The 22,475-nt window shown below is 45.7% G+C and overlaps 1 protein-coding gene across 2 annotated transcripts in view; it reads right to left on the bottom strand.

The window, feature by feature from the left end:
• LOC147665606 (sodium/calcium exchanger 1-like) overlaps nucleotides 1-22,475 on the bottom strand; it is a 459,980-nt gene that overhangs the window by 45,714 nt on the left and 391,791 nt on the right. For both annotated transcript variants that reach the window (XM_086949653.1, XM_086949654.1), the window contains exon 6: nucleotides 20,281-20,553. In XM_086949653.1, the coding sequence (XP_086805779.1) occupies nucleotides 20,281-20,553 (273 nt within the window). The remainder of the gene's footprint in view (nucleotides 1-20,280; nucleotides 20,554-22,475) is intronic.

Genomic DNA, 22,475 nt, shown 5'->3' with positions numbered 1-22,475 from the left:
TAAAAGCCAAGAAAGCAGAGATAAAATTATCTCCCTATTACCTAGCTGTCGCTAACACCAGTTAGCGACAGCTATTAGGAGATAGCGACCATCTTGGGCCCCACTTTGCATGTCAGAGAAATTTATCACTAATGGCGTGCAAAGTTGGCATGCCAAGATGTTAGCGGCTGGAAACAGTTGCTAACATCGCTATCTCCTATTACCAACTTTTGGAGATATTCGCGCTAAGCGCGAATATCTCCAAAAGCTAACACCTGCCCTGAGCAGTTCTTAGCCATGTTATCCAATGGGAGGTGGATAACATGACTAAGAGCATTAGCTCGGTAATGCATGAATATCGCTGACTTTTCAGCGATATTCATGCATAGCGGCCGATCTTTATCGCATTTGCGATAAACCTTGGTAATACCAATGTTTATCTGCGATAAAAATCGCCGCAGGTCAGCGATACATTTTTATCTCTAAGCAAGCAATAGCGATAATTATTTCTATCGCTTGGTAATATGCCCCTTAGACTTGCTTTTCTCCGATAATTAAGGATAATGTCGCAAATTTATGCTCACCTATTAGTGCAGAATGATCAATTATCTTGGCATTTTGTTTCTTCTATATGCCCTAAATGCTTATCCAAGATTAAATCTTTCTTGCTGTAAACAAATGTATGGAACAAAAGACTGAATTATTTCTCCTTTACCAAAAATCTGACACTGAAATCAATCTTCTAGCTTGTAACCCCAAAATTTGCTAACATCACATGGAGATTGGCTTCTGATGCTAAGCCCCTGGTTTTCCTTCTTGATGGTAACTTAAATCAAAAGGAACATATTGAAACCATGGCTAAGTCTGCTAGATTTGATCTACATAAACGTGAGCATTAAAAACACATTTTATCCACTCAAGATCTGAAACTAGCAGTAGGGGACATGGTAATCTCTGAACTTGACTATAAATATGTCCCCCTCACTGGCTTCCTGAAAAACTGATTTGCTATACAATGAGCTGTTCTTCATACTTCTCCAGGTTAGTCATCAATACTAACAAGCATTTACAATGCAACGGTTTCGCCTTTGCAAAAGTTAGAGCTATTGGCATTGTAAATGACAACATTTTTATTTATGTGTTGGTTTTCAATACAGATAAATAAATGGCATTGTCATTTACAATGCCAATAGCTTAATCTCTCGCAAATGCCACACACACACACCCATAGAGAGTCCCCCCACACAGAGCCCCCCACACACACACATAGCCCCCCCACACACACACCCACACAGAGCCCACCACACACACCACCACACAGAGCCCACCCACACACCCACACAGAGCCCCCCCCAAACACCCACACAGAGCCCCCCACACACCCACACAGAGCCCCCCACACACTGCGAGCCCCCCCTCACACTGCGAGCCCCCCACACACCCACACAGAGCCCCCCCACACACTGCGAGCCCCCCCACACACTGCGAGCCCCACAAAGCACATATTACTGTAACCATTTGAGGAGATAATACGTGCAGTAACAACAATATGCACAGCATGATCACAAATGTGCTTCCCTCATGAGTTTGTAGGCATGGGCCCATGGAAATGAGAACCCTCGGGCACTGGACCCGTGCCATATTAATTCTGTGGGTACAGTAGCAAAAACAAATGTCAGGCGGTGCAATGATTGTGAGCCAAAGAGAGCTGGCCAGTGCACTCCAGAGGGCTTGGAAGGATGCAAGGAGTTCCCAAGGACCCTCAGTCGTGTGCACGCACTGACTCACTGACAATACCTGCTTGCCGTGGGAATCACTGCCCCCTCTTTCAAACTCAGGATGGCAGTGAAAGGCTGACCAGAGCCACCAAGGGGCTAGTACCCCAGTCACTAATACGCTGGTCAGTCGTGCAGGAAGAGAGGGAGGGGTAAGGATGTGCCTGGACTGTAGAAGGGAATACTGTCCCAGTGGCACCTAGCACACCCAGTTCAGGGAGACTGCAGTGTGGGACAGGGCATCTAATACATTATACAGGCGCAAGTATGTAACACGAGAGCAGCGGTGTTGAATCCGCTTTCCACTATAAACATGGAAAGTAGCATAATATGTATAGTAAAATGTCACACATTTATATGCATAATTAATCTTAAGCTTGTATAGCCTTGTAATATGCTTAATATCATTACCCAACTCAATGCTCTAAGAAATGAACTTTGATTTACCCTTGAAAGGATTTCAACTTTAGTTAAAAGTTAACAGGCAGCTAATTGGAGGTAATAAGCATGCTCTGTCTTCACATCCATTTTAAGCAGCTCGTGAAAACACCAACAATTATTAATGAATGACTGCCCAAGCCGAGTCACCCACAGGGTAAAAAGAAGACTGAGCACTTCCTTCTTGACTTTGATCTGTAGAATATTTCAACTATGTTCACAACAACGTTGCGACTAATGCTCCATTCGGAAAGGACATAAACAGTAATCACCACTCTGGCAGGAAGAGATGGCCAGGCGACGACCAAGCATGTTCCACGATGGCAACCGCACTGAGAAAAAACACCCACGCAGTCTGGTCGAACACTCGACCTAAATGTATTAGAGCTGACTCGGGGGCCGTGTGGGTTTCTTAGAGAACACGAGAAAAGGATGAGATGTGCAGCAGATACTGGAAAGGGGGCGCAGATTGTGAAACTCAGCTAAGAGTATCAAGCAAGCATTTACAATGCCGGAGACACGGACAGCGGGAGGGGGGGTGGGAACGGGCACACGGACAGCGGGAGGGGGGCGGGGACGGGCACACATGGACAGCGGGAGGGGGACGGTAACGGGCACACGGACAGCGGGAGGGGGGGTGGGGAAAGACAGGACAGCAAGCACTCACCAAGGATGACTTCTTCCGGCGGCGGTCGGCGGAATGACAAAAAAAAACCTCCCCCAAAAAATAAAATAAACACGCCCACAGCCGCATGACATAGCGAAAAGCCTAAAAATCGCCGGAACGCCCATGAATCTGCTCGCAAAATGACGAACAGATCTCTCTTCAAATGGCTAGCCTCCATTTATTGGGCTAGCCAATGGAAAGAGAGGGTGGAACAAAGCCACACAGTGTAAGTCATTAGATTTCGCCTGCGCGAAAGGCAGCTTGCGCAGCTTTCGACAGGCGAAACCTAAAAAATGTGCCCCAATCACAGTGCTCTTATATAAGTGGCCCCTGATTGAAGCATGCTGCTCCATGAGAACTGCTCACCTCACATACTAAAGCTTCAAACCTCCAAACCCCCAGACATCTCTCGCAGAAGCTATATCATATTATATTAAGAAGATTTGGATGCTTCTCCGCCATTTAACATAGAAAGAGGAGTCCGTCAAGGATGTGCACTTGCTCCATTCTTGTTCAACCTTTACATTAACAGTTTAGGTAGTAGTACCCTTGCAAGCAAATGTACTGCCCTACCTCAAGTCGGGCATCAACCTATTCCAGCACTTTTTTATGCAGATTAATCTTTATTGAGGGCATCACGATCATGTTTACACCCACATTTTCATAGTTAGGTATTTTGCTCAACAAAGAAGGGAATTTGAATAGTGTGGTTAAGTCCGGTAGGCTCCAACTTGTTAAGAGCATTGCGACCCTGTTGAGCTTCTCTAGGAAGCTGAGCATTAAACATCCGAGAGAAATGATGGCCAATAACAAGGCCAAATGCAGATTGACTGCCATGTGTGGGTCAGAGCTCTGGGGCTACGTGAATGTTGATTTACTCTAGCTAGCAGAAAATGCATTCCTAAGGAATCTTCTAGCCCTCCCAAAAAGTTGTTCAACTTTTGTTTGCCACTCTGAATCGGGAGCCCCCCCCCCCCCATTTAGCAGATTTGATTAAGATCCAGCCAGTCTTGCTCCGGCATAAGATATGGACCTCTGGCTATACGCAGCTTAACTGTTCCATTGTAGAGGATTGCCTTAGTTCTACGTCTGCATTTAAAATTCCTTGGCTCAAATTTGTTGCATGACTTTCTGATCTTGAGTATTTCGACCACCCTGAGCTTTTGATTAGCATCCCAAGGAAAGGCCTGAAATTGAACTGCTACTCTTTACTCGAGGAACTGAGGTTATCCTCTAAAATTAATAAACTCTCTGTTTTGAAGAATCAATTGTTCTTGACCAGCTTTGATATGCAACTGTATTTAGCTAATGTATATAGTCCGTGCCATAGATTTGTACTGACACCCTTTTAGCTCAACATCTGTTTCTGTCTGGGTTTATCCATGCGTTTTTATGTAATTTTTAACTGCTTTTAAACTTAGACAATGTTATCATTTTCAGCTTTTGTGACTCACTATGTGATTTCGAATAAAGCTTATTTTGACTTGACTTGACTTGAATCTATGATGTCGTTATTTCAACCTATATTGATACATTTTCGCTCTACTCTCAATTGTGTTTTGCTCAGATTCCCTTACTTCTCATTGGCTATTCGACTAATTCTGACTGTTTGTGTTGTGTTTCACATACAACCTGACCTGTTTATCCAGCAAAACGTACACCATACCTGTTACAACACCCTGAAGGTGCAGCACCCTGAACCCTTTTCGGGTGGAGTTTGCACTATATGAAACAGTTTATATGCAAATAACGATGAGGTATTTATTTTGGCAGATTTTGGCTGACTATGCATATTCAACAGAAATGCTACACATATGACACAGAAAGTAGTTTATGGTAAAGTTCAGATCATGGCAAAGCTACTATGGGGAGGGGTGAACATGCTGTTGCAAGTAAAACCAAACATTTCATGGGTAGGCCTTAGGGTGAGTGGATGCTTCGAGCACCACTTGCTTGGGGTGGCTAGCAGTATGCAGATTTGCAGACCAGAGTGAGAAATGAAATGGCACTTGGCTCAGCTTTGGAAGATCAGTCAGGAGTGCTGGTGTCTAAAAAACATGAGAGATGACTAGGGCACCTTACATAGTCCCTGGGGAAGAAAAGAATGCTGATGTTGAAGGGCAGTCGTATGGGAAGCCGTGAAGGAGCTTTTTACAATATTCTGGTTTGATCAGCAGATAGACCAAGGCTTTTACACAAAGAAATGAGAGGTAAAGGTGGAGCAAGCAGATCTTGAGATGGTGTCACTTACTGTATTGATCATGGTTAGGATAAAGGCAGATAATGAAAGATTTGAGATGGACGAGGAAGGGAATATGCCATTCAGGGGAAAGGATAAGAGAGTTTGGAATAGGTTGAGATATAATTTATGCAGCGGAGTGCATTGACCTAGGTTGGGATGATTTCAGCATTGGTGTGGTACTATAGCATCAACTTTTAAACATTGGCCCGCGACAGCAATCAACAGCAAGATATCCACCTGTGCAATATCATTAGAATTAAAATGGGTAATCTACACATTTCCTATGTAAGCGTACCTTGACAATATTGTGACAGTCAAAATGTTGCTGGATATATTGTTCAAGGTCCATATTTTTCTGTTTGATATATTGACGCATGACCTCGCCGTCAGGCAGTTTTGGGCCATCCAGGGGTGCAGCTGTGGGACAGATGGTGACCTGCTGCAGGAGTAGGAGGAGAGGAGGGAAGGAGAAGAACGCTCAGTGTCATCGGCAAATAAGTGACTGGACAAGCCGAAGGATGTGGTGATGGTGTCAAGGAGTATGGGGGATTGGGGTATCAAGGACAGACACTTGTGGGACCCTCATTGGCAGGGACAGGAGCTGTTTGGGTATCAGATTTTGCTGTGTCATTATCTAATCTGAAAACGACGGCAACAGGCCTTATATTTTATGATTGCATGCTGGCCATTAGTACGTGGATGAGGAATAACTGCCAAAAATTGAATTCCGAAAAAACAGAAGTGATTAAGGGGCATATTACCAACAGTTAGCGATATTTATCGCTAACTGAGCTTAGCGTTAGTTTTTTTTAACGCCGCGCTTCGCCCAATATTATCGCTGAGATAACGTCCTATTACCAACGTTTATCTCAAAAGCAATAATATTGCAGGCGTTAGCGTGAATATCACTGGAAAACCAGCGGTGTTCACGCATTAGCATGCAAATGCTGTTAGCCGTGTTATCCACCTCCCATTGGATAACATGGCTAAGAACTGGTATTTTCAGGCGTTAGCGTTTGGCGATATTCGCGCTTAGCGCAAATATTTCCATCGCTTCGCCTTTCTTGGTAATAGGCGATAGCAATGTTAGCGACTGATGTCAGTCGCTAACGGGTTGAGTACGCCCACTTTGCATGTCATTAGCGATAAATATCGCTGACATGCAAAGCGGGCCCCAAACCACTTGCTATCGCCTACAAGCTGTCGCTAACTGGTGTTAGCGACAGCTTGGTAATAGGGCGATGGAATTATCGTCGCTTAGCGGCTGAAAACGGCCGCTAAAGCGGTGATAATTCAATATCGCCACCCTTGGTAATATGGCCCTATGTTTGAAAACATAACCTCCTTATGGTCTCCAGGCTAGCGGCCAGATGGATTAGGATCCTTACATGTTCCAGTTAAGAAAGCAAAAATCCTGGGTGTCCTTATGGGCAGTAAACTCACCTTTGATAACTAGGTAAACTCAGTGGCGGCCTCTACTTTCTTCACACTGAGAATTATTTAAAAAATTCTACATTGCACCCCCTGGGAGTCTCAAAAAACCGTTGTGACTTCCCTTGTCCTGTCAAAGTCAGACTAGTGTAATGAACTGTATCTTAACATGCAGCAGCGACACCTTGACAAACTGCAATTGTTACAAAACGCTGCAGCCAGACTTCCTCCTGGCATACCCAAAGTCAAGTCAGTAAAAAATGACACGGAATGCTCGATTGGCTTCCGGTAATGCACCGGATCAAATTCAAAACTCTCTGTACTGCCTTTAAGGTATTACGTAACATAGGCCCCTTTCATCTTAGACAGAGATTTAAATGGTATATTCCCAAGAGAACACCTCGTTCCTTGGGAGCCAAGAACCTGGTGGTTCCCAAATTTAAGAGACCCATCTGGGGTGGCAGAAGGTTCATTATCTTCACAGCCAACGCCTGGAAGCAGCTTCTCTACTACATTTGTTCTTCGCCCAACTTGCTCCCCTTCAGGAAAGATTTGAAAACGCGGCTGTTTAACATCTAGGTCCAGCACTGTTCTAGATCTCTTTCTGCCCATACTGCTGAGCTAGCGCCAGGACACCTATGGGTAACCGTGTGCTCTATATGACATTAACATACCATCAACATGTCACTTGTGGCCCTCCTTGTAAGATGCAGGGGCGGCCTTAGGCGTGTGCAAGCTGTGCACCTGCACAGGGCCACCAAACCCCAGGAGCCACCACGCCAATATATATCCTTGATATAATAATCCTCTGAGAATGGATACATATTTGCGTGGCGGCCCCTGGCAGGGATTTGGTGGCCTCCGGCTCTGTTTCACTTCCTAACACCCTGACCTCCCCCCTCTTCACTGGCCTCCGCGCTCCGCCCCGCCCGGACTCCTTCTTCCGGGGCCCCCTACCTACGCTTCCTGCCCAGGGCCGCCAGGACCTAGAGCCGCCCCCTGTAAGATGCAACCCATTTATGTGTTATGCCTGTTGTTGTGACTGACCGTGTCCAAGGCAGGAGGCAGGGCTTAAGGGAACCAATATAAAGGGAGGCCCATTGAGGAGAGCCAATGAGGGGAAGGCGGAAACTTTGGAGAATTCTATCTTGGTGGACCAACTTATGGGGACATTCAGAGGAATATTAACATAAACATGCAGATCCATGCTTCTGGGTTCCTGACAGGTTGCTGGAGCGTGGCCAGGAACAGTGACATATAGGCAAGGCAGCCTGCGACTGACACTCCCCCATCCCTACAGATCTTTAAACATCCTCAACTGTAGTAAAATGTCTTTCTTTAGATGTGCCCTATCTTTGGTTCAGTTCCAGACAGAAAACAGGCTAAGCCTTTTTATTTCCAAGCAAAGCCAAAAAAGGGGAAAAATACTACCCTCCCTTCATCCCCCAGACACCCCTTGTCGAATCAAAGTGACCCAGAGTTAATACGAGAAATGCACAAACTGCAAGATGAACTGAAAAAAAAAAGAACTTGATATTCTCACAAACGACAGAAGCCAAGCAAAGATACCGACCCCCTCGGGGAGATGTGGATGAACGCACAAAGCAAAATGCAAAACAGAATAAAATGCAGCGGATTATGAGTGTCAGCCCTCGGGCCAGGAAATGAACCAGTGTGCACAGTTTTTTAATTGCAGATCTGAGATATCCTTACTTACATAAGATTTACGTTTCTCACAATAGCATTAAAATGCGGGCGGGTTTCAGCTTCGGTCTCTTATTAATACGCACTGTTAAGGAAGGGGCCAGAGTTCCATTGCCTCGGGCCGTCCTAGCACATTGCTGAAAATATCTGCACTTCCGGAACGAGCGACTGGGGCTTCTACTTGGAATGTCAGGACAGCAGGGGGCCAATCAGCTGGAGGGAGCCAGGGTCTTTCTGTTTAATATGTTCACACGTCAAGCTTTCTGTTCAACATGATCGAGAATGGGAGGGGGGGGGCAATCTTTCCCAGAAAATAATTATCAGCATTTACAGTTTTTTTTGGTCTCACCTACATACAGCGTTAGACCTAGGGGCCTATTCCGATGTCGGACAGACTCAGGTCCGTCCGACATCGGTCAGGAGCCGTAACCGACCGGCCTGCTGTCGTCTCGGTCACATTCGTATGCTTCACAATGGAGGAATGCATGCTTGCATTGTGTAAAGCAAGGTGCCTGCCACCGGGTGCAGGTATCAACAGAGGCCATCCTAAGCCATCCGAAAATCCGAGTTGGATTCCATTCCGACGGAGCCCATCAGAATGGCTTCGGTCAGAAAGGAATCCGGCCGGCACATACCGATGCGGTCGGAAGGGTTCCAAACATGGTTCATAGCCCTTCCGACAGGAATCGGAATCGGCCCCCTGTGGTCTACAATACAGATATATAGGGTGGACTTTGGGTCAGCCAATTGCTCATGATTGGATGGCTTTCTTGTCTATCGCAGTTCCCTGCTCCTTATTTAATGTTTTTCTTCCATAATATTGTTTTTGCCCTGCTCACCCCAAAGCACAGGTGCACCACCATGTTTCTAATTGTATGACTTGTATCTTTTTACCTGAGTAAACACAATATTTTTATTTGTGTTTTAGCACTCCACGAGTCGTCTTTCGTTTCTCTCTCCCATCCATTTGTTTCCACAGTGGCTCCAGCTTCCACTCTTTCTGGCCTTGCTCTCCCCTCCCCCCCCCCCCCCCCCCCCCCCCCCAACGCTCGCTCTTCCATTGGTGCCCATCCCGTCCCCTTTCCGTTCTCCAGTTTTTTTTATTTTCATGTTTTTTTTTATTTGTAGAATTGTTTTGCGAGAGGCCAGCAGCTGCACACTAAGGCGGGCAAGATGACTTCTCTCTTTTTCTGTTCTTGCATGTACGTTTTTTGGGAACCTCACCTGCTGCCTGAACCTGTAATGTGCCCATAACCTATGCAAAAACTTTGCTGCTAGAGTCTGCAAATCTGCCTTCCTGAGGGAGCGAGATTTGTTTTTCTTTTTCATTCTAGGTATTTATTTATAAAGTTTTATATAGCGCAAACTTGATCCCGAAGGATATCAGAGCGCTTTACAATTTGAGGCAAAGGTTTAGACATGCAGATGACTTTTCCGATGAGGGACATGGTGGGCTAGTAGGACCCAGGGACTTTCAGGATAAAAAGAGACTTAATCATTGTATCTGACGTGGAGACGTACATGCTACATACCCGAGGATGATCTATGAACTTTCATACAGACCTTGACATTATCTAAGCCAGATGGAAGGAACTCTTTTGAAGAATGTTTCCAAGTGTTTTCCTCCCATGTAAGGTTAGTCATTTCAAGTATGGTATCATCTGATTTTGAATCTACTTCGAAGGGTAAGGATATACAAATTAATGAAGCAAAATATAATTGATCAATAATAGGGCACACACATTTCTGAACTGCTGTATCATCTCTGGCTTTTAGGCATATTTTCGTGAAAATGTAACAATTTTGCAACTAGTGTCTCAAAATTCTTTTAGGCCTTGCAAATCTGTGATGTAGGTTTTTTTCTGTAAGAACAGTAATTATATTAACACCATGTGATTAACATACACTAAAATGAAGATATTCTGTTGAGATGTGTTGTTTATTTTAAGACAAGTCACTGTAGGCCTCGATTTTAAAATGGTTGCTGCTGTCTCCATCCACCTTTCTCTGCATGCAGTCATCTCTCTGTCCTTTCCCTACCATCCACTCAGCTGCGACATAAATATATATGGGGCTCATTTATGAGGCCTTGCGTCAGTTTTGCGCTTCCGATGCTTCACTTTTTGTGACACATCGGCAGCATAAAACATGCCTCCTATTGCGCACTATTTACAAAGTGACGCATCTAAGCAGATGAGTCACTTTGTAAACCCCTGCGCTACATTATACCTGCGTCAGGTATAATGTATGCAGGGGGGGAGTTCCCCCGCAAAAAGCCTTGTAGAAATGACGCAGTGAAATCTATGAGATTTCACAGCGTCACTTCTAGGACACTGTTGCGTCAAAATCTTGCGCCTGCCTCACAGCAGGCGTAAGACTGGCGCAGGCCCTTTCACATGGCGCATTTCTGGAGTTGCGTCACTTTTGTGACACATCCAGCAATGCGTCACTTTTGCGCCTACAGATACGTCAGAAATACTGACGTATCTGTAACTCCTTGCGACATGATGCGTCATATTATAAATATGGCGCATCAATCATGTTGCAAGGAGTGCGCACTGAGAAGTGACGCATCGCTGCTTTCACGCAGCGATGCGTCATTTCTCATAAATGAGGCCCATATATACTTACCATATGTGGTAAAAGCATTCGTGGTAAAGGCACAAAAACATACCTTCGTGGAAAGGCTGCATACTGAAGGCTGTTTCCCCTTAACCTTCATGGATTTCAATATAGTACTTGTCATACTCTATAGCGAAGCCTAATGTGATTTATATTTAATTCTAAAATGTTATTTGATTTGATATTGAATTGCTTTGAACCACAAGATCCAGAGAAGAGCAACGAAATCCTAAAGGGATTAACACTGCTGCTGGTCTGTCAGAAGCGCTTTCATTTGACATTTGAGAAAAGCGCTACATCACCTGCAACAGGGCAATATTTCATAATTGCCTTTGCAGAGCCTCTGGTGTTTTAGCAAATTTACATAAAAAACCTGCTTTAAGATGACGCACTGTCAAGGGAAATATAAAAATAAATGCACCAAAACTTGATTGGGTGGGGGGTTCCTGCACTACTTTTTGCAGACAATAATCTAATTTCCTAATATCCCAGACTCTCCAACAGCTCCTGGCAAATTTTAATGTCTTATTTATTTATTTATTTATTTAAATTTTATTGTTCAGTTAATTAAAACCATAACAAAAATGTCCATTATCGGTCTCAAGCATGATTAAAAATATGATCAATAAGTAAGGTAGGCCGCAACAAAATTTCCATTATCATCTCAACCTTAGATTGAAATTTTGATCATTAAATGTAGTCATCTATTTAAAACCTAATAGTTATAGTTAGGCAAATAACTGTAATTAATAAAAGAATGAAACAAGAACTAAGTATTTACATTGCATTCACAAGTTTTTCGAAAGTCAGCAAGAACTTTACAATCTTGCAGTTTGTTTGTGGTGACGTTGCGTCCAGGCATCCAATTACTGCAGTCCTGCAAATGTCTATTTTTCATCTACGGGCCTTGACGTTAATATTTCCAAAACAAAGTTCATGGCAGTTGGACCCTATAAGGCATTTAAGCAACCCTTAACCTTGACAAATGAAAGTTTGGAATGAACGCACAGATTTGAATATCTGGGAATAATGTTTGATTGTAAAATATAATCGCTACCCCCATATCGAGAAGAGAAGGGCAGTGATTCAGCACCAAGCTTCAGTGATTTATAGGAGGTATCAGGGGAGAACCTCAAGGGCAGTCCTCCCCGCTATAGAACTGTATAAATTAAAGGCCCAATCCGCTGCTCTATATGGGGCTGAAATATGGAGCCATGCGAAGACAGACCTCCTTACAACTAGTGAAAACAAGTTTATACATTCGCTCCTTCACCTCCCTACTAGCACTCCCTAATCCCTTTGGGGCAGATTTACAAGCCCCTTGCGCCTCTTTTACGCCGCCGTTGAGTCACTTTTATGACGCAGCAGCAGCGCAGAAGATGCACCATGGTGCAGGATATTTACAACGTGGCCCATCTGGGAGATGCGTCACGTTGTAAAGCCCTGCATCAGAAGGAGGCGTTCTGGCGCAGGATGGGGGGGGGGGGGCGTTCCGGCGCAGGAACGCCTCCTAAAAGTGGCTGAGTGAAATCTACAAGATTTCACTCAGTCACTTTGGGGCCCATGCTGCGTCAAAACCCTGCGCCTGCTTGTAGCAGGCGTAAGGATTGACGCAGCATTGTAAGAATAAGCCCCCCTAGAGCATTGCTGGAGCTGCGTCGCGCTTGCGACGCAACTCCAGCAATGTGTCACTTTTACGGCACAGATACGTGACGCATCTGTGCCGCTTTTGCCCCATGGTGCACCGCATTGTAAATGCCTGATCCACATTTGTTTTTTTAGCAGGAAATAGTCACTCAATATCAATGACCAGTTATATCAGAAACAATTTTTTAATTCTTGTATCAAAATATTTTTCTTATATTTTTTCTTTTTATCAGGCAACATACACAAAACTATAAAGATACAGTTGATTACAGTCGTGTAGGATCACCATTCGCTAAAATCATGGATTTTCAAAATACCACAATATGTGTCACAGAATCACAATAATACGTATATTTATATGCATCTTAATTGTATCATATAAGCAAAAATGGCGATACAGTGTCGACGTTTCGGTCCTTCTACGGTCTAAACGATCCTTAGAACCATCATCAGGACGATGTAGTTGCTCATGTATGTATCTTATTAAAAACAGCCAAAACGCACAAGATAAAACTGGGAACAACTACCACGGCTAGACTTCAAAGATGCAAATTTCTATGGATCACAAATCAATAGTGACTGCGTGTAACTACAGGTTGGCGTTTTATTTTTATGTAGTCGGCTAGGTGCGTCTAACAGATCATTCCGTGGGCTCAGCTCGCATGAGACCGAGTCTATAATTCATTATACTAAGAACGAATGATTCCTCGAGGGACAACTGAATTCTGTTATTGAATATACCCAGTCCCTAGGGGACTATTGGGTGGCTCTCTATTGTTTAGCATTGTAAATGCGGCGCATCCATGGTGGCGGAGGCAAGGCGCACAATAAGTGCTGCATCCCTCCTGATATGCAGAGATGCGCCACTTATTGTTTTTAGATGTTGCTTTAAAAAGAGTGGGGGTCCTTGCTAGACTTAGACCCCTCTTTTATTGGGTAAGACTGTGTACGACCGAGGGGCTGCGCCGGTATCAGAGGGCAGTAGAGGAACTGTTGACCTTAGGTACAAGTCCTACATTCCCGTAGTTTGAACATATCCGATATTGACTTGACAGGTCGGAACTTGGCCATTTTTGGACGGACCCTGGTTTGTTGTTGGCCACGTCCAAACTATAATTGAAAGTCCCTTGTTGGGATTTTATCCAGGCTCGCCTCCACAGCTCCTCCACTCATGGTAGGGTGGCACTGCAATTCCTCTCTATCAAGGATATAGCAAGCTACGAGGAATTTCTAGGCCTACCACTTAAGCAACTAATGAAATCACTTTACTTAACCTCATGCGCGCTAGCGGTTTTCCCGCTGTGCGCTGAGATTTTCAAAAACCCGCGTTACATGACGAGCTAAGCTCGTCATGAGCGTACGACAGGCGTACCTCATGACGAGCTGAGCTCGTCATGAGCATCGAAGGGGTTAAAAATTCACTATGGCACACTTGAATTAGGGCCGTCTATGGCTCTGCAGGTTGCCAGCGGGAGTGTCTGTAGCAAGTCAATGTATACCCTATGCTCCAAGTTACAGATTGAAACAGTGCAGTACACAAGAGGCAAGTGAATATGGCCGCTATGTAAATATCTTGGAGAATGGAGGTATTTGGAGGCGCTAAGAATTCTAAGGAGCAACACGGCCACTTACATTGGTTTTGCAGTAAGCAGGTATTTATTTTCAGTCGCCCTTATAGAGAAAGAGAATGGCCTTACATTTTAAACTAGTGGCTTTTAGCATTATTTTGAACTAGATAAAAATTGGGATTAGTCATGAAAGTGCCTGCCTTACGGGAGATCAGAAACTAAGACACGTTCAGCACTATTAAACACGATAGTGGAATAAATTGCCATGATCTCCTATTCTTACATTTCTTATGTAAAAGATGTATTTTGTTCCATGTATTTCATATTCTTAGAATAGGGAGCCCAAACAAATGCGTTATCACAGTTTTAACACCTTAACCGCAGCGGTTTTTCCGCCACGGTGCGGGCGTTCTAAAGGGTGGGTGGGGCTGCGTCGGCCGTTGGTCGTGCGCAGCACTGGGAAGGGAGTGTTCGCGACGGCCAACGGCAGCAGGGAAGGGATTAAAATGGATTGATCTTATCGATCAAACATTTTTACTATTATGTAATTGTCATAAGTGTAGTGTCCTGCTGGACACGTTCTAGTGTTTCACCTGGTGTTAACCTACACTGCACACCCACCCATCACAGGCTTACAGGTCAGGTGACCCTGCAAATAAAAGGGGCCGGGCGCACGTGCCCTGGGCCAGTTCCAGTACCCTTCCACTGTGTGATGTGTAGTTATTTGTCTAGCATGGGGGGCCAGGGCCCGAGACACCACAATAAGGTCTATGGTTGCTTGTTTTATGGGATACCCTTCCAAAATAAACATTATTGACTTGACTTGCTCGAAGATGCATTGTTTACCACATTTTCCAACATGTTCTCCGAAGGGGACACCAACTGAAGGGCTCCCCACGGTTTGTCCCATCGGGGGAGGAAAAGTCGAATCAGCAGCAAGAAACCAGTCCACCGGAAAGAGCTTACAGGAAGGCGGGAAAGACATCTCACGAGGAAGCGCGAGACAGGCATGAGAAAGACGAGGAGGGAGGGCTGTGGTGTAAGACGTGGGGAAGGGGGCTGCTGAAGAGGTCTCGGGGAGAGAAGCGCGGCGGTGGAGGAGTTGATGAGAGTAGAGGACGGGCTCGAGGGTCTGTAATCGAGCAGCTAATGTATTGAATTATTGTGACTGATGAGGCCTCCTCTGGTATATTAGTGCTGGCAGCTCCGGAATCAGACAACATCACACTGAGCGATGGGAGATGCGCCGAGACAGCAGCTAGACGAAGAGACATATTTATTGAAAGAGGGAGGGAAGGTGGAAGAAATATGAGACAGAAGCGAGGGGGGTCAACAGACCCATAGAGAGAGCGGGAAGGGAAGGGGGAGAGAGAGATGGAGAGGGGAAGGGAGGTATGTGGAGAGGCGGCGAGGTAAGGGTGGAATTGATAGTGAAAGGCCGCGGGCTCCTCAGAGACAGAGAGATGGCGCAGTATCAGAGAGAGAGAGAATTGCTGAGCAGAAGGCGGCTTGAGTGGCTGGGCGCCTGCTCCAATCCAGCTCGCACCTGCTGGCTGCCCCGACACCAAGGGGACAATTAGAGGAAGCAATTATAACAGTTAGGATGAGCCAGGCCCCCCCAGCCTCCGTGCATCCCCACTGCTCCCGGCACAGCTGCCGAGCCCCTCCCGCTCCCACATCTCGCGTTATGAACCTGACTGAAGCAGACACGCCATCTTTTTTTCAGGCCCTGGCCTGGTCCTCACTGCCCCCGCCACCCCGCAGGACTGGACGGCTTGTGTGCCCTGCTCCGAGACTGCCTATGTCAGCTAAGTTCTGCAGATGTCAGCCGAAGGCTGGTCTGTGACTAGACGTGTATGTGGCGACTGTACGCCTGTGTGTGATCAGCCGCACTGTGGCAGCCTGCTTGAGTGGCAGCTCTGTGACTGCTCCGTCAGCGATCCCTCTTGGGCGCTTTCATGGGTGCAGCAGGTGCAGTGGCACCGTAGCCCAGATGTATGGGGGGAGGGCGACCACTTCACCCAAATGTAGCTGTCTCTTAATTCCCAGCTGGACAGTAGAGAGGCCTGGCACCCCTCCCCCGCCTCTCTAAGATGGAATTTTCCTCTAGGTGTTTGCTTTTGCAAGTCATTTTCGTTAAAGGCATATCAGGCATTTCATTCCATGGAAAAAGAGAAGGGCACTCATCTCATCATAACCATATATTTTAAAAAAAGTTAAAAAAATTAAATACATAAAAAAAAAACAGGTCTTCTTCATGTTTGAACCCCAGGGTTGCTGTGTGTGCTTCGCTCACTGTATATTTGGTGCATGTATATGATATTGACAATGCTGCAGTGTTGCATTGCATCGATCTGCAAGTTTTAGGAGTTACTATTCCTGTCCTTTTCCCCTGCGCTGGCGCACAAACAGCAGCTGTGCACCAATGAAGACACACTTGCGTCACGTTGCGAGGGTGCATGCGGTGTGGGCAGGGCCGGACTGGAAACCGAAACCAGCCCTGGCAAACTGCTCGGCCGGCCCTCAGGGAGGGTGCAACTGAGCTGTTTGCTGGGTTCAGTTTAGGCCAATTTTGATTCTGAGGGCGATATTGCCGGCCAAGGTAACAAAAACGACGCCCCCCAGGGGCCTCAAAACCGGCCCCCACCATGACGGCCCACCTGCTACGGTGCCTGCTACGGTCATTCTGACCCTGTTTGGGGGGATGATTGAAGGGACACCTTCCTGCACAAAAACAATCATTAATGGCATTTTCCTCTTTCTAAGAGGAAAAAATGAGGAGAAATAAAAGGATTTCTCCTCATTGCGCTACTCCTACTCCTCCCCTGGGGAGGCGTAGGGTTCAGATGCATTCCCAGCTTTACAAAAAGTTGTAAATCTAGGACTGTATCAGGTTCCATGGGTGTTGCGTGGGAACACCCACAGCAACACCCATGGACCGCCCCTTTCACACAGAGTAATGTGTTAAAGGGCCCATATTTACAAGGCTATGAAAAGTCATGCAGGGTGACTTTACGTGGCCTTGTGAATATGGGCAAGCCCATTGCGCTGCCTGTGCGTAAAAAAATGACGCACCAGTGGCGCAATGGGATTGTAAATTAGGTGCATAATGTGCAGCTGGTTCAGAGCTCTTAAGTCCACCCACTATTCAATGTACTGTATAAAGAGCCTCCAACGAGGATCGACATCCACCATACTTAGTGCTGGCATTTAGCACATTTCTAAGCACCTTCAGTTTTAGTGGATAATGGAAATGAGGTGCCCAGTGCTAAACAATTTGTTCAGGATCGGACAATGATTTCAAGTGAGGGAACCTGAATTAGAACCCCGATAGGACCATGGCCGCCGAATTAGTTGCAAACCCAAATCTCCTCCCAAGAACAGGGTTTGCTGTAAATGGAGGTTTTCTACTAGGATAATCCCTTTGCATTGCTAGATTTTTATTTTACCGCAAATTTGTGGATGAGCCACAAATCCACAGTAAAACTGAAAAAAATTAAAGAAGCGTGGGCTCCTGCACTTCTTCTTTTTTACTGTCACTAGGGTGGGCCAAGTCCTGGGGGCATTATGAGCAGTATAATCAGAGGAGGGGTGCGCTTGGCCTCCCTCCCCATTCTGATTTTGGCCTCGGAGACCCCATTCCCTGGGAATCCGGGCAATATTCCTACGGGGAGGGGTGCCTTACGCCCCCCCGCCTGGTCCAATTTCGGCCCGGGGGACCCCATCCCTCTGGGCCTAGCGATTACCATAAATAGGGAGGGGGGCACGCGGTCCTCTCACCAGGCCGATTTCAGCCCTGTGGACCCATCCCCCAGCCCTGCGCACAATTTGAAATTGGAGTGGGGCTACACGGTACCCCTCACAGAGCCTTTAATGGCCCTGAAGACACCATTCCTCATGGCCGGCTCCTGCTATATTCCGAGGTGTCCACTTCCACTGGCGCGGACAGGGTAACCTGTGTTTGCTCTTGCTTGGAGGACGCAATTCTAAAACTCCCGCCAATCAAGAGCAACCACAAAGTCCACTATCAGCTAGCAGGAGCTTTAAAAATGCTCCAGCCAGCTGGGAGTGGACTTCAGATCTGTCACTGCAGGCAGGGAAACTGATCTCAATTTTGATCCCGCCATCAGGGAGCAACATTTTTAGTTGCTTTTGGGGGGCCACCCCCAAAAAAGGAGATTATGGGCGCTCTGGGTGGGTACCAAGGCACTCACCTGTAGTTAGTCGGGCCGGAGGGGATGGGGTACTGGGGATAAAATCGGCCTAGGGAGGGGGTTCTGTGCCCCTTCCCCTATCAAAAACGTGATAGGCTCTGGAGGTTTGGGTCCCCGGAGCTGAAATTGGCCCAGGGAGGGAGGCTGCATGCCCCTTCCAATTTTGTTATTGGCTGGGCCCTGGGCGATGGGGTTACTGGGGCTAAAATGTGCCAAGGGGTATTGTGTATCTCCCTCCCATTCACAAAAGGTGCTGGGCCCCGGGGATAGGATCCCAGGGTCGGAATTGGCCCATGGTGGGGGCTGTGTGCCCACTTCCCTATATTCAATATGGCTGGGCCCTGGGAGAAAGGGTCCTTGGGGCCAGAATTGGCGCGGGGAGAAGGGTTGCGTGCCCCCCCTATAGTTACAGTAGTGAGCCCCAGGAGGTGGGGTCCCTGGGGCCAGAATTGGCCCAGGGCGGGAGTTGTGTGGCCTCTCCCCTATAATTACAGTGGTGGGCACCGGGGGATGGGGTGCCTGGGGCCCAATGTGACCGGGGGACACATACCCATGTACGGCCCTGTGTAGCAGCAGTTGGATTAAAGTATGCTAATTAAATATTACTTAACATTAAAAAAACATAGAAATTCACTAAAAACTAAAAAACTAAGGTTACAGGGACATTATAGAGTGGAAATAGCATTCAAAAAGCGTAGAAAATCAATGATAAAACTAAAGGTTACAGGGATGTTATAGTTAGGAATAGAATTGAAAAAAAACCTTAGAAATGTACTAAACCAAAGGCTACAGGGACGTTATAGGTAGGTTCTGATTTACACACAAAAAAAACCATAGAAATTCAGCAGCTAAAGTTAGCGTTATCTCAAGTAACTATAACTCGTGCTCTAAGGTAACTATAACTCAAACCCTTGCCAACCACTGCTAATTGTCCCACATATTACATAACCCATGACATCTTCAATGACAGCATTGATATCACTGTAACATTCAATGTAAAATTATTGGTGAGAAAACTGTGCATGGCGGGAGCTTGACTTATAGTTACCTTAAGGCAAAAATTGTAGTTACTTGAGATAACTCTAACTATAACTGCTTACTTTCTGTTTGGTTTGTGTGTGTAAAATCTGAACCTAACTATAACATCCCTGTAACCTTTGATTTTTAAGTAAATATATATAGATATAGATACGTTTAGCAAATTGACTTCTCTGCTTGATTGATGACTGTAAAAACACATTACAAGATGTAAGAATGGTCCGAGAAAGACGAGAATCTATTCAAAATTAAATAATAGACATTTTTTAGATTCCAAACTGAACATCACAAACAACAAAATACATCATGTTTTCAAGGTACAATAAATTATATTCCCCTACAGTGCAGAACACTACTGACTGAGTGCAAGCATCACTGTGCTAAACTGTTGCTCTTGCTTAACGCAGTAGAGAAGATGCATCTACTCCTCAGTGTAAAGCAAGCAGTGGCAAAGCCAATATATCTGATGTTGTCTGTCATCCTTTTGGTCTTGTTAACCCATGTTTTGTTATGCTTTCTGCAAAACATTTAGCACCCTGGCCCTCATCAATAAAAAAACACATCGGCTTTAAGCTAAAATATTTTTTACTCTCCAAAAGCACATATTACTGTAGTTGTCTCTGGCACTTAAGAGGTCCACATTGTGACTTTGAGAAAGAGGTGAGTGGTACACAGCAGCATGGGCTCTCATGAGATCCAATGCAAATTTAGCACTGCACACACTGACTGTTGAAACGCTTACTAAATTGATGCTATCTATTGCGTTGGCCAAGAGGCCACGCTAAAATTTTGTACATAATGTCCACCTGTTATGTATATGTGCGTGTCAGCGAAAAGACTGCCTGTGTTTGGCCTTTATGACTGTTCTATCACTGCCTGCATGAGCTGCTGCTTTGAGGAAACTTGTCTGCCTCAGAATCTTCCACCCCAACTACTCTCTTGATTTGAAACGTACCTGGTACTGAGGTTCCAAGTGCTACGAACACCACTGCAGTGACCGAATCTTTGAGACCCACAGTGCATCCGAAGTGCGAGGCAAGGTCACCAGTGACTGCTGTGAGTACGCCAATGAGGGAAATGGACACTAGAAAGCAGGCCCAGCCACTCCAGTACTCCGTGGGTGGCACAAACGCGAAGAGAACCTTCCAGAAGACGGTGAGAAAATGCATGATATAGTCAAAGCAGGAGGGGAGACGTTCCTCCCCACTTTCATCTTCATCATCATCACCTAAGATTGTGGAGATAGAAAGACAGAGAAGGTGAAAGGAAACTAGAGAGTAAGAAAGAGGGGCTCTTAATTGTGATAATGCTTATCATTGCATTACAACTGTCACATATGATGAACATATAGCAAAAAATAAGAGCCTGTGAACAGGACATAAATAATACCAAACTTGCTTCTCCTCTTACACCCAGTCCTTCTTGTAGAATCCCACTGCGGTCATGCTTCAAAGACCTGTCTCTCACTGGCATACTTAACGCCCTCAAACCCACCTCCCTTGAAGATGATGTTAACTACTGTCCTTCAAAGCTCTCTCTGGGAAAGGTCTCTGACCTCAATCACCAATGTCAATGCCTCCCTCACTCTGGGCATCTTCCCAGAAGCTCTCAAGACAGGTCAGATCCTTCCACTCCTAATGAAACCTACTCTAGGCTCTGAAGACCTCACCAACTATCTAGGGTAGATGAGTGATGTACAGTGTGCACCACTCATGTACCCTACATACAGATTTTAATATACACATGGATATTCCCAAATTGCCAGAAACCATGCACTTAACAACTGATTTATCGAACCTGGGACTTAAAATAATCAACAACGGTACCACACACATAGGTGGCCACGCCTTGGATCTTATATTCTCTAACAGCACCAAAGTACGATGTCTGCCTGCAAAACAGATCTTTTGGTCAGACCACTTTCTGGTGGAGTTTTTCCTGGCTGGTCCGATTAAACGACCACCAAAAACCCTGCTCCCACCAATTTATCGGCGTGAATGGCATAAAATCTCAGCGACCAATTTACATAAACACTGGGTACAACCAATTGTTACTGATAAAGACACAGCTGAGTCGGCATTAGAGAAATTTAATAAGTCCCTAATAACCGCTATTGACACCCTTGCTCCTCTCAAACCACACAAGCAATTCCCCCATACCAAACAGGAGAAGTGGTATACAGCTGATCTCAGAAAGGAAAAGCAAAAATGCAGGCGTTTAGAAAAAACCTGGAGATCATCTAAAAATGAAGAGGCCAGGAAAGCCTTTCATGAGGCTCAGTCAGCATATTATAAAAAAATAAAACTAGCTAGGAAAGATCATTTCTCCGTACAACTGGAAGAGGCTGGGAATTGTCCACGTGAACTATTCAAAATTTTGCAAAATTTTATTAAGCCGGCAGCCACTGAAAGTACTGAAGATGCTTCTCAATCACTCTGTGACGAAATTTCGTTATTCTTTGAAGAAAAAATAAACTTGATTTACGATAAAATTTTAATTTCTAAAACTGGGGTTTCTACATCTATTCCCCTAGCTAAATCCAGTATTCAGGCTACAAATTCCCTGTTTGTCATTCCTCCCGTCACAGATCAAAATCTGGTAACCCTCATTGGCCATATGAAAACAGGCTCCCCCAATGACCTCCTTCCGGCTAAAATGGTGGCCCCTTTAATTTCCATCTTGGGCCCCTCGATCCTGGCAGTTATTAACACCTCCCTGGCCAAAGGCCAAGTCCCCATGGAATGGAAGACGGCGGTAGTAAACCCAATCAGGAAGAAGGCGACCCTACCCTGGACGGATCTAACTAACCTCCGACCTATCTCTCTCCTGCCTTACATCGGCAAGTTAACAGAGAAGCACGTGAACACCCATTTCTCTAACTATATCGAGACAGCGGATGGCCTGGACCCCTCGCAATCGGGTTTTAGGCCCAACCATAGCACCGAATCTGCCCTACTGGCTGTCACCAATAACATCAGGATGACGCTTGACAGTGGAGGGTCCATGATTCTGGTGCTATTGGACTTATCCGCTGCCTTCGATACGGTGTCTCACGATTTGCTTCTCTGCCGGCTGAGAGAGATAGGATTGGGAGGTGTGGCCCTGTCATGGATGGAGAGCTTTCTTTCCGGTCGTTCTCAGGAAGTCAGA

The sequence above is a fragment of the Lissotriton vulgaris genome, unplaced genomic scaffold (genome assembly GCF_964263255.1).
Source record: "Lissotriton vulgaris unplaced genomic scaffold, aLisVul1.2 SCAFFOLD_705, whole genome shotgun sequence".
NCBI classification, from domain to species: domain Eukaryota; kingdom Metazoa; phylum Chordata; class Amphibia; order Caudata; family Salamandridae; genus Lissotriton; species Lissotriton vulgaris.
The sequence above is the reverse complement of the archived record's forward strand: the minus strand, read 5'-3'. Positions and strand labels throughout refer to the sequence as shown.